At 46.7% G+C, this 12,706-nt stretch overlaps 2 protein-coding genes across 2 annotated transcripts in view; both read left to right on the top strand.

The window, feature by feature from the left end:
* Window positions 1-12,706, top strand: part of LOC123770736 (uncharacterized) — a 758,174-nt gene that overhangs the window by 420,583 nt on the left and 324,885 nt on the right.
* On the top strand, window positions 3,363-7,165 carry LOC138353112 (uncharacterized). Its single transcript, XM_069305872.1, has 2 exons — window positions 3,363-5,817; window positions 6,208-7,165. Exon 1 carries the CDS (start codon window positions 3,610-3,612, stop codon window positions 5,071-5,073), a length of 1,464 nt encoding a protein of 487 aa, XP_069161973.1. The 5' UTR covers window positions 3,363-3,609; the 3' UTR covers window positions 5,074-5,817; window positions 6,208-7,165.

Below are 12,706 nucleotides of genomic sequence, written 5' to 3'. Positions count from 1 at the left end.
TTCTTTCACCCTATGCACCTGTTACTTAGCAGTAAAATAGGTACCTGGTGTTATGATCTCAGCCTGCAGGAGAAACGAGTCTCCCTTCTTGAGAGTTATTCGTCAAGCCTGACCTGATTAGAAGGTCTAGCGAATATTGCGGTGATAACCCATATGAAAAATGGCTGGTTGGATATGTAAAACAATTTAAGATTATGGGCAGTAAGTAAGGAAATAGATAAATGACTGGCTAGGAGATGTGGACATTTTGCTGGAGGCGTGAGGCTCGCTTCTGGAGGACCTTGACCTCACTTGAGTGCCAGACATCGCAGGGGGAAGCCGCGCTCCGTTGAGCTCCCGTCAGAAGGGAACCCCTAGTGATATATCTCTAAGAGAAGAGAAGTGTGCAGACGTACCAGCTGTGGAATAGAGCTGGGGACGTGTGGTCTCAAGTCGTGGACGATAATTAGTGAATATTAAGCCGCCCGGAGGCATTATTGTGGGCTGTGTGGAGCGCCCTGACCAGGCGCCGTCAGAGGAAAAGCGCCCTCGACCAGTTAATCTGTGGTAAGCACGATATACGCCAGTTCATAGTGATTGCATTGTAGTTGGTCGTGTGCCCAGCGACAGTAGCGATGTTTATTTATAAGTTAGACATGTTTTAATAAGGCAGAAGGCCTGAAATAGGAGAGTGAAGAGGGAGGAACACGGAGCGACGTCCGTCCTCTCTGAGCGCTGGCGGACGACTGAGGGAGCCGGCTCCGGATGGAGGAAGACCCTCCCAGCGAGTGAGGACGCCGCCGCCAGGCGAGGTGGAGTATGGACCCGCCCAAAACGGGGGAGTCCACTCTCACTGTATGTAGAGGACAGATAGAGGTTTGAGGCAAGCATATTGTGTGGTTATTTTTGTTTATGTGTTAATGGGGAACATTTTATTGGAGTGTCGATGGGTTGCAGGTTTGTCTTTGGGGAAGAAGTTGCTGAGAACTTCGAAGCCAGCAGATGATGTAGCTGATGAGACTCCAAGGTAGTGGAGCAGAGGACCTCGAGCTGTGAGGAGAAGCAGCAGTGAAGAGGAGTGTCACGTGCTTCTGTAGAGGTGGTGTAGCAGCCAAGAGAGCTGTGGAAGAACCTAACAGAAGGGTGAAGCACCGTAGTTGCACAAGGAAACTTCATGATAGCAGCCTGGAGGAGCTGCAGAGGATCCTGGTAGTGAAGCCCGGAAGAACCTAAGGATATTAGGGTTGTGAACTTCCAGAGGTGGAAGGGGAAGTTCTGGTGGATTACTTATAGGGAGTTGATAGTGTTTGGTTGTCATTAGCGTGCAAGACGCAGTGAGAGGTGAGTGACTGTTTGCATTCTTATGTCAAGGAGTGATTTATTCTGAAGTTTAGAGTTGCAGTCGTAGGCTTGATTACCTACAGATATATGTGCTCGAGGACTGACAGTGATCGATTAATCATTGTTATGTATCAATGAACATTTATACTGGTATATGTTATTGCATCCAAAGGCTGATTTTCTATATATACATTATCTTGCTGATAGTGCAACAGTGTATGTAGGCTTGACCAACTTGAGGAGGTTAATAGAGTTCTGATGGTGTTGGAGTGCAACCTGATTGTGATATTATAGAGTATAGGATTCATTATTATTATATGTGTGTATGTATCGTGTATGTGCTTTGTCCAGTAAATGTGTCACAATTTGCTGGTGTTTGCCCTTGTCCTAGTGAGGCTTCCCAGGAGGTAGTAAAGAAGGAGAGAGAGAGAGAGAAAGAACCATGAACCACTGCTGTGGACAGGGTAGGAGGTAATACTAGTAAGTCGTAGGGGGATTGAGGAGATCATATCTCATAAGGAGAGAGTGGGGAGTCACAGCGGCTCGAGTGGGTGTGTGCACGTGACAACGAGGCTAAGTGTTGGAGCCGCATCCCCTAAACGTGTGACGCTGAGCCCCTCTCCAAGAGCCAGAAGCGCCAAGGGTGATCTCCTAGTATAAGCACTCTACCGAGTTGTGGGTTGGGTTGTCCGTAGAGAAGGATCAACGACGACAACACCAACCAACCCACAGTCTATAATAAATTGGGGGCCTGTCCGGGAGCTGAACTGACACACCCACACCCTGTCCAAGAGTGGATTTGTACACCCTTGCTGAAATAGATAAACTGTGTGAACGCAGGTGTATATTCTCTCTTGGGAAGACTCACAGGACAAGATGGATAAGGTGCAAGCGTTTGTGGAGTCAGGCAAGCCTGAGGATTTAGAAGGTTGCACGAGAGATCAATTGAAGCAAATAGCAGAAAAATGTGGCATTAGGTTGAAAGCATCTAAAGTAGCTGGGATGAAGGATGAGATCCTTAGACAGTTAAGAGCCAAAAATGAAGCGGCAGAGCAAGGAGCCCAGAAAGGAGCTGAAAGTGGAAAGGAGGATGATGGGCAGGATGAAGTGAGATCCCAGGGATCGAGTAGGAGCAGTAAGAGTAGCCGCAGTAGCAGGAGTAGCCGAAATAGGAGCTTGGAGAGATTCCAGTTAGAGCTCCAGATGCAGCGTGAGGAGAGACAGTTCCAGCTGGAAAAGATGAAATTAGAACTCCAGATGAAAAATGAAGCCGAGAAAGAAAAAGAGAAAACCAGACTGGAAATAGAAAAAGAAAAAGCCCAGGTCGAAAAAGAAAAAGAGAGAACAAAACAAATGCAGATAGAAGCGAATAGAACCTTGGCTGAGCAAAGGATCGAACATGGGTTGCCAGAGAGCACCACCCAGGTATCACACCCACCAGATGTTAGGGTTAGGGAGAAGGACATTCCCTTGTTTGTTCCCGAAGAGGCAGAGAGCTTCTTCGAGCATTTTGAGAAAGTAGCCAGCATCAAGGAGTGGCCACAGGAGGAATGGGCCCAGCTGGTCCAGTTAAGATTGACCGGTGCAGCCAGGGAGGCATACACCCAATTGTCACTGGAAGAGTGCCAGGATTACGCCACAGTAAAGAGCAGCATATTGCGCTCGTTTCAGTTAACCCCAGAAGCTTATAGAAAGCGCTTCAGAGAGATGATCAAAGTTGGAGCATGTACATTTGCTGAGACAGCAAGAGATCTGGAAAGACGATTCCAGAAGTGGATTGAGGCTGCTGGAGTTGGATCTTATGCTGACCTGAAGCAACTGATGGTCATGGAGAAGTTCTTGGAGATGATGCATCCCGAAACAAAGTTCAAGATCCAAGAAGCAGGGATAATGGAGGTGAAAGATGCCGCAGATAGGGCGGATATGATTACTGAAGCATACAAGAGCTTAAGGGAGAACAGAGTAAGAAGCGAGGCGAGACGCAGCAATGGCAGACCCAGTGGAGTCTGGGGAGGAAGAAATTATGAAAGACCCAGAAGAGTCTGGGGTGAGAAAAATTTTGATAAATGGGCAGATAAAAGTAAGTACCCTAAAGCTCAGAAGAGTAGGTCGCGCACTTCATCTGAAAGTGAAGATGGAGGAGCAAAACGAGAAACTGATCGGTATCCAGGAAATCAAGAATCCAGTAAAGCTCCACAGAGTACGAGTAGTACGTCTGGCCCGAGGAACTCCAATACGAGTGGGCAGAGTCAGAGCCGCTTTGGTACATATAGAAGAGATTCTTCCCAGATGAGATGTTACAATTGTAACGGATTGGGTCACGTGATGCGAGATTGTCGGCAGGGCAAGAGAGTTGTGACCCTGGCCATGTGTGACCCCCGAAGTAAATATACTAATGTGTTCCGAGACAAACCACAAAAGATGAACTTAGTGAACGAGAGGTATAGGCCGTTCATGAGCAAAGGTTGGATCAGTGTAGGAGGCCAACCTGAGGTAGAAGTTGGTATCTTAAGAGATACCGGAGCTAATCAGAGCTTGATTGCGAGAAGCCTGATTGGGAATGGTCGACGGTTAGCTGGCAGTGGGAAGATGAAAGTATATGGGTTGTTGTCTGAAAGTGACATGCCCGTTTGTACTGTCCAGCTAAGGTCGGAGTATGTGTCGGCAGAGGTGATGTTGGGAGTGTGCCCCGACATACCTGTTCCAGGAGTCCAAGTGATCTTGGGGAATGACTTGTGCGGGACAAAGGTGTTGACAAGAGTCATGGCGGAGACTGTGCCAGAGGAGTGCCCAGAAGGCCACGGCACGGGTGGGACACCTGAGAGTGTGAACCTGACTGACATCCGAGGAGATGAGTCAGGAGACCGCCAAGCCATTGAAAACCCTGTCTCGGTAGTGACGAAGGCAGAGGTGGCCGACGAGGAAGACACTGGAGAAGGTGAGACAGTGTCGATTCAGCCGGTGGAAGATATTGACGTAGACATAGCGTGGCTGTTTGATGAAGGTCCAGCCCAGGAAAATGAAGTCTCGGTGAGGTCAAAAGTGAAGATGACCCAGCCGAAGAGGACTCATGTGAAGAGAGCGGACCTGAGTAGAGCCCAGACTGCTGAAATTAAGAGTCGGAAGGTGAATGCAACTGTGCTGAGTAGGAGTGAGGAAAGATGTGGACATACTGAGGACGGGAGTAGAGCGTCAAGTTGTCCACGAGCACAGAGGCATAGGGATAGTGGAGTTAAGTTGTTTGAGATGTCAAGAGTTGACACGTTTCGCAGACAACGTGGAGAAAAGATAGTGAAGAAGAGTAATAGCCGAGAAAATGAAAGGAGAAGAGACAGTATGTGTGGAGAGATGCTTACGAGCACTTTGGGAGAGGCAAAGCGACATGTATGGTCGAGTGCTGTTGGATGTAATATAGTGCCCGAAGAAACTTTTAGGGAACGAAGAAGAGTCGAAGGAGAAGAAATGGAGTGGTATAGAAGTGAAAAGTGTAGGAAGAGGATGATGATGCAAGCATGGAGGGATAGAAGAAAGCCGAGGACTCGATGGAAGTCAGACAGGATGAGATCTTGGATAAATGCGGAGACGCAAGGGAGGATCGTCGGTGAAGACGAGGAAGTGAAGTATGATGACAGGAGGCGGAAGTATAACGGCAGTAGATGGAAGTGTGAAGACGACAGAGGAGGTACAGACAGTAGATGTCTGACTCTGGACGTGAAGAGAAGAAGACGAGGAAACGGAGGGTGGAGACAATAAGTAGAGTGGACCGATAGAGTGCAGGCGTCCAAGGAGGACAGCCTAGCCAAGAGGTGCCAGAGAGGTCAGATTATTTGTGAGAAGAACATGTTCCTGGAGAGTTGTGAGCCGGATGTTGCAAGGTGCAACGAATTATTTGTAGACTCCTAAGAGAGTATATGGGGTGAAGAACGAGACAGCGTGGTGGCGGATGTATTATCCCGAGCTTTGCCACTGGAATAACTCTCAAAAATAAGGGGAGGGGAGTGTTATGATCTCAGCCTGCAGGAGAAACGAGTCTCCCTTCTTGAGAGTTATTCGTCAAGCCTGACCTGATTAGAAGGTCTAGCGAATATTGCGGTGATAACCCATATGAAAAATGGCTGGTTGGATATGTAAAACAATTTAAGATTATGGGCAGTAAGTAAGGAAATAGATAAATGACTGGCTAGGAGATGTGGACATTTTGCTGGAGGCGTGAGGCTCGCTTCTGGAGGACCTTGACCTCACTTGAGTGCCAGACATCGCAGGGGGAAGCCGCGCTCCGTTGAGCTCCCGTCAGAAGGGAACCCCTAGTGATATATCTCTAAGAGAAGAGAAGTGTGCAGACGTACCAGCTGTGGAATAGAGCTGGGGACGTGTGGTCTCAAGTCGTGGACGATAATTAGTGAATATTAAGCCGCCCGGAGGCATTATTGTGGGCTGTGTGGAGCGCCCTGACCAGGCGCCGTCAGAGGAAAAGCGCCCTCGACCAGTTAATCTGTGGTAAGCACGATATACGCCAGTTCATAGTGATTGCATTGTAGTTGGTCGTGTGCCCAGCGACAGTAGCGATGTTTATTTATAAGTTAGACATGTTTTAATAAGGCAGAAGGCCTGAAATAGGAGAGTGAAGAGGGAGGAACACGGAGCGACGTCCGTCCTCTCTGAGCGCTGGCGGACGACTGAGGGAGCCGGCTCCGGATGGAGGAAGACCCTCCCAGCGAGTGAGGACGCCGCCGCCAGGCGAGGTGGAGTATGGACCCGCCCAAAACGGGGGAGTCCACTCTCACTGTATGTAGAGGACAGATAGAGGTTTGAGGCAAGCATATTGTGTGGTTATTTTTGTTTATGTGTTAATGGGGAACATTTTATTGGAGTGTCGATGGGTTGCAGGTTTGTCTTTGGGGAAGAAGTTGCTGAGAACTTCGAAGCCAGCAGATGATGTAGCTGATGAGACTCCAAGGTAGTGGAGCAGAGGACCTCGAGCTGTGAGGAGAAGCAGCAGTGAAGAGGAGTGTCACGTGCTTCTGTAGAGGTGGTGTAGCAGCCAAGAGAGCTGTGGAAGAACCTAACAGAAGGGTGAAGCACCGTAGTTGCACAAGGAAACTTCATGATAGCAGCCTGGAGGAGCTGCAGAGGATCCTGGTAGTGAAGCCCGGAAGAACCTAAGGATATTAGGGTTGTGAACTTCCAGAGGTGGAAGGGGAAGTTCTGGTGGATTACTTATAGGGAGTTGATAGTGTTTGGTTGTCATTAGCGTGCAAGACGCAGTGAGAGGTGAGTGACTGTTTGCATTCTTATGTCAAGGAGTGATTTATTCTGAAGTTTAGAGTTGCAGTCGTAGGCTTGATTACCTACAGATATATGTGCTCGAGGACTGACAGTGATCGATTAATCATTGTTATGTATCAATGAACATTTATACTGGTATATGTTATTGCATCCAAAGGCTGATTTTCTATATATACATTATCTTGCTGATAGTGCAACAGTGTATGTAGGCTTGACCAACTTGAGGAGGTTAATAGAGTTCTGATGGTGTTGGAGTGCAACCTGATTGTGATATTATAGAGTATAGGATTCATTATTATTATATGTGTGTATGTATCGTGTATGTGCTTTGTCCAGTAAATGTGTCACAATTTGCTGGTGTTTGCCCTTGTCCTAGTGAGGCTTCCCAGGAGGTAGTAAAGAAGGAGAGAGAGAGAGAGAAAGAACCATGAACCACTGCTGTGGACAGGGTAGGAGGTAATACTAGTAAGTCGTAGGGGGATTGAGGAGATCATATCTCATAAGGAGAGAGTGGGGAGTCACAGCGGCTCGAGTGGGTGTGTGCACGTGACAACGAGGCTAAGTGTTGGAGCCGCATCCCCTAAACGTGTGACGCTGAGCCCCTCTCCAAGAGCCAGAAGCGCCAAGGGTGATCTCCTAGTATAAGCACTCTACCGAGTTGTGGGTTGGGTTGTCCGTAGAGAAGGATCAACGACGACAACACCAACCAACCCACAGTCTATAATACTGGGTGTTAGTCAGCTGTCACGGGCTACTTCCTGGGGGTGGAGGCCTGGTCGAGGACCGGGCCGCGGGGACACTAAAAGCCCCGAAATCATCTCAAGATAACCTCAAGACATGTAGGATTTGACTCATTTCTGACCACCTTTTGCGATGCAGCATCGCCTATGTGAATATGGCATCGGCTTGCAGTAAATTATCAACGAAATATATAATTACCTGAACCACGTTACTCGTCCCTGGGTACGACTGTCGACGCCCGCCTCCTACAGGATGACACGTCTTCAGATAGTAGATTCTGAAGATTGCGATCTATTGGTTGAGAGAAATACCTAAAAGTTAATCAAAGGAACTGGTTACGAGGTCCTTATCACATTTGTAATTAGTGACTAGTACCTTGTGTCTGGTGACAAGACAACTATCAGGGGAAAGCGCCAAGTTATTACGATTAAATAGCACTGGGAAGGGGGTCAGGATAAGGATTTGGGATGGGACGGGGGGATGGGGGGGAAGGAATGGTGTCCAACCACTTGGATGGTCGGGGATTGAACGCTGACCTGCATGAAGCGAGAATGAGTAATTGTTAAGAATTAACGTTTCACGCAAAACATCAGTGTTAACGATTAACAAGTATTTATTCTCGAATCTAATTACTAATACGCTTGTGGGCTTAATTACTTTGGATTGGTGTCATGCAAGAGCTAATCGCATCAGAGACACGTGGTAATCTTAACTAATCGAAATATTTTACCCCGGGAAATGAACCTCATGTAATACTGTTAAATGATCAGCTAGCAATTAACTCAGCTTTCTATCACTGATGGTATGTCGAAAAGGAAAACATGGAACGCAGACAGTTAAGCAAGTCCCAGCTGTGTCTGGGTACAAGTGACAGGATGAACAACCCAGCGGGTTTTCTTCCTATAGGGGAGTGTTGTACACGCTGCTATGGCGGTGTGTCCACTCACAGGATGAGTGGCGCTGCCCAATACTGTCACTATGGCGGTGTGTCCACTCACAGGATGAGTGGCGCTGCCCAATACTGTCACTATGGCGGTGTGTCCACTCACAGGATGAGTGGCGCTGCCCAATACTGTCACTATGGCGGTGTGTCCACTCACAGGATGAGTGGCGCTGCCCAATAAACTCGCCCCTCGGGGCAAAATTTAAAAAGATATTTACACATAAGATGCACAATTACGGAATTAGCTGAATGTGGGGTGCATATGTCACCTTAAAGACTCATTGCTTCTGAATGGCACTTAGCGGTATGTGCAAGATGGAATTCCAAGCAGGTAAATCAGTTGTTCACTGTCTGTCGTATCTTGGACTATCAACTGTGTCAGACATTAGCTGGGTGAGACGTCTGGTAAATTTCAAGGATCTACATGCAGAGATACAATACTACAGAATCCTTTGGGGTTTAAATCTCCGTGGTGTAGTGGTAAGACACTTGCCTGGCGTTCCGCGAGCGCTTTGTCATGGGTTCGTATCCCGGCCGGGGAGGATTTACTGGGCGCAAATCCTTAACTGTAGCCTCTGTTTAACTCAACAGTAAAATGTGTACTTGGTTGTAAAAACGATTCTTCGCAGCGGGGATCGTATTCCAGGGACCTGCCCGAAACGCTACGCGTACTAGTGGCTGTACAAGAATGTAACAACTCTTGTATACCTTACCTTGAGGTGCTTCCGGGGCTTAGCGTCCCCGCGGCCCGGTCGTCGACCAGGCCTCCTGACGCATAGTATATATATCTAAAAAATATAGTATATATTTCAGTATATATCTAAAGTATATATCTACAAAAATCAAAGCGAAGTACTTGCAGTTAGCGGCCTCTTATGCTCTCCTCTACTCATTCACTTGGGCAGTTCTTCAGATCATCACATTGCTGATGACCTGTTATGCCACACGTGTCTCGTTCAAGGCTTTACTGCCAAGATGCGCATTATCCTTGACTGATGCACGTGTCAATTGCAAGGAATGTCACAGGTGAGATGTGCGTCACCTACGCATCTTCACTTGGACCATGCATGATATTGCACTGGGGAGAGGTAGAGGATGATGACTGACGACAACAACAACAATGACAGCTTGCACGATCCCGCTTGCAGCTAAATTCTTCTCTCGAACATCAGTTAAAATGGCAACCATGTCTTTGTCACTCATACTGTGTAATTCTATTATTTGGTCCTAAATTTTTTTTTTTTTTTTTTTTTTTTTTTTTTTTTTTTTTTTTTTTTTTTTTTTTTTTTTTTTTTTTTTTTTTTTTTTTGATATAGACAAGAGTTGTTACATTCTTGTACAGCCACTAGTACGCGTAGCGTTTCGGGCAGGTCCCTGGAATACGATCCCCGCCGCGAAGAATTGTTGTTACAACCAAGTACTCATTTTACTGTTACTTAAACAGAGGCTACAGTTAAGGATTTGCGCCCAGTAAATCCTCCCCGGCCAGGATACGAACCCATGACATAGCGCTCGCGGAACGCCAGGCGAGTGTCTTACCACTACACCACGGAGACTGGTGAATTAGTCCACCGATGGGTACACAACAGCCCATGTGCGATAATATTAGTCTTAGACAATAAGAACCATCCATAGACACACACTATCATAGGTTTCCGACCATGACTTACAATTATAGGACGTACTTCAACTGTACACACTTGTCAGCTGGGACAAATACCAGCCATGATCACGACATACAAAATTCTTAGGGGAATTGATAGGGTAGATAAAATATTTTTGTTTATCTTAAGTGGTACTCGCACAACAGGACACAGGTGGAATCTGAGCAACCAAATGAGCCACACAGACATTAGAAAGAACTTTTTCAGTGGAATGCACAAGGTGATTTGGTGGAGGCAGACTCCATACAGTTTCAAATGTAGATATGATAGAGCCCAATAGGCTCAAGAATCTGTACACCAGTTGGTTGGCGGTTGAGAAGCGGGACCAAAGAGCCGGAGTTCAATCACCTCAGGAACAATTAGGTGAGTACAATTTGATTAGGTTAGTACACAAGCAAAACACACACACACACACACACACACACACACACACACACACACACACACACACACACACACACACACACACACACACACACACACACACACACCACTTAAGTATCGAGTTCCCTGTAGTTTGGGGGGCAATGTTGTGATCCCTTTAAGTGTGTATGTGTGTTTTTTACTGTTTGTATCTGCAGAATCCAGCTATTAGCTCTTGGACCCCGCCGTTCTGAACAATTTATTTTTTTATATGTAGCGTACAGGACACCTTCACCACCTTCATATATATATATATATATATATATATATATATATATATATATATATATATATATATATATATATAGTTTGAATGCAGTGTTGTCATTGTCTCTGAATATACACAACTTCACAAGAGAATGGGAACACTTCAGCAAGTTTTAGCCATTGAAGGTTACTGTACCGTGTAAGGGAGAGCGGTACACAGGTGCAGGCTGCTACAGCTGCACCCTTGCTTACAGCTGCACCCTTGCTTACAGCTGTGCCACCGTGGTCCTAGCAGGAGCTAGAGGAGGAGACTTGTAGTGCAGCTTCCGGCTCAGACTCTCTCTCTAATGCCTTTCTTTTATCGCATTAATGCCTGAAAAACACCCTTATCGCCTTCTCCACGCGGCCCCTTCACCCTGCTCCCCCCCGGGGCGTCTCACGTGGTCACGGGGTAAGAGTGAAGGACAGCTACGTATAATGACTTTATATTTTCATTATTTTGAAGGCAGGGAAGGGCTTAGTAGGTCTGGGCTGATTAGGTCTTGAGGGGGGAGGTATGATCCCCATAGCATATTCATGGCCGTGGGGGTCATAGATAACCGCCGGATGGGAAAGCGGGGCCCGAGAGCTAACGCTGTACTCTGCAGGCACAAATTGGTAAACACACACACACACACACACACACACACACACACACACACACACACACACACACACACACACACACACACACACACACACACACACACACACACACATTACACACAGAAATCACAATAGCGTGACACATCAAATGAACAAATCCACAAGAGGTAAACAGCTTGTTGACAGAGCCCGGGTGCATGAGGGAATATATATATATATATATATATATATATATATATATATATATATATATATATATATATATATATATATATATATATATATATATATATATATACCATGTAAACAGATATATCCTACTCTGACAGGTTTACAAATGTACTGAAGAGAGCCGTGTATTTAGTAAACAAGATGAACAGGAAGAAATATTGAATTAGACCATTGTAAATTCTCCAGAGGCAATGATCCTGTCTAAGAGACGAAAGAAACTGTAAATTAAGTGTCGAATAAACTTATGTTAAAACTTCACCGACTGTACCCACCTCGTGGAGTATCTGAGCCAGAGACGGGCGGTGGACGGGCCAGACAAGACAGCTATCTATTACAGGGAGAATGTAAAGCTGGTTTTCTCCTCTTGAAGAATATCGGAAGACAGATGCACATCAATTTTACAACTGGTACGTGGAGACCCGTACACAGGAGACCACTCGCTGAGACTGACTGAGGGCGGAGATGTATGGGGGGAAATTGAAGATATGTGGAGGGTATTTGGAATGGTAATTGATAACTGCAATTATCAACAGGAAGTCTTAAACCTGTGTTATTTTTGTTCCCCTTGGAAGGGATGAGGGGATAATGGGCTGAGATATGAGGACAAGGAGCTGGGATATGAGGACAAGGAGCTGGGATATGAGGACAAGGAGCTGGGATATGAGGACAAGGAGCTGGGATATGAGGACAAGGAGCTGGGATATGAGGTCAAGGAGCTGGGATATGAGGACAAGGAGCTGGGATATGAGGACAAGGAGCTGGGATATGAGGACAATGGGCTGAGATATGGGGACAAGGAGCTGGGATATGAGGACAAGGAGCTGGGATATGAGGACAAGGAGCTGGGATATGAGGACAAGGAGCTGGGATATGAGGTCAAGGAGCTGGGATATGAGGACAAGGAGCTGGGATATGAGGATAAGGAGCTGGAATATGAGGACAAGGAGCTGGGATATGAGGACAAGGAGCTGGGATATGAGGACAAGGAGCTGGGATATGAGGTCAAGGAGCTGGGATATGAGGACAAGGAGCTGGGATATGAGGACAAGGAGCTGGGATATGAGGACAAGTAGCTGGGATATGAGGACAAGGAGCTGGAATATGATGACAAGGAGCTGGACTATGAGGACAAGGAACATTAATATGAAAACAGAGGAAAGGAACGGTGCCCAGCCATTTAGGCTATCGGGGATCGAACGCCAACCCGCAAGAAGGCAGACCTGCTTCCTGCGGGCGTGGCGGAAGA

The sequence above is a fragment of the Procambarus clarkii genome, chromosome 56 (assembly GCF_040958095.1).
Source record: "Procambarus clarkii isolate CNS0578487 chromosome 56, FALCON_Pclarkii_2.0, whole genome shotgun sequence".
NCBI classification, from domain to species: Eukaryota; Metazoa; Arthropoda; class Malacostraca; order Decapoda; family Cambaridae; genus Procambarus; species Procambarus clarkii.
Note: the sequence above shows the minus strand (reverse complement) of the source record. Positions and strands in the feature narration are given on the sequence as shown.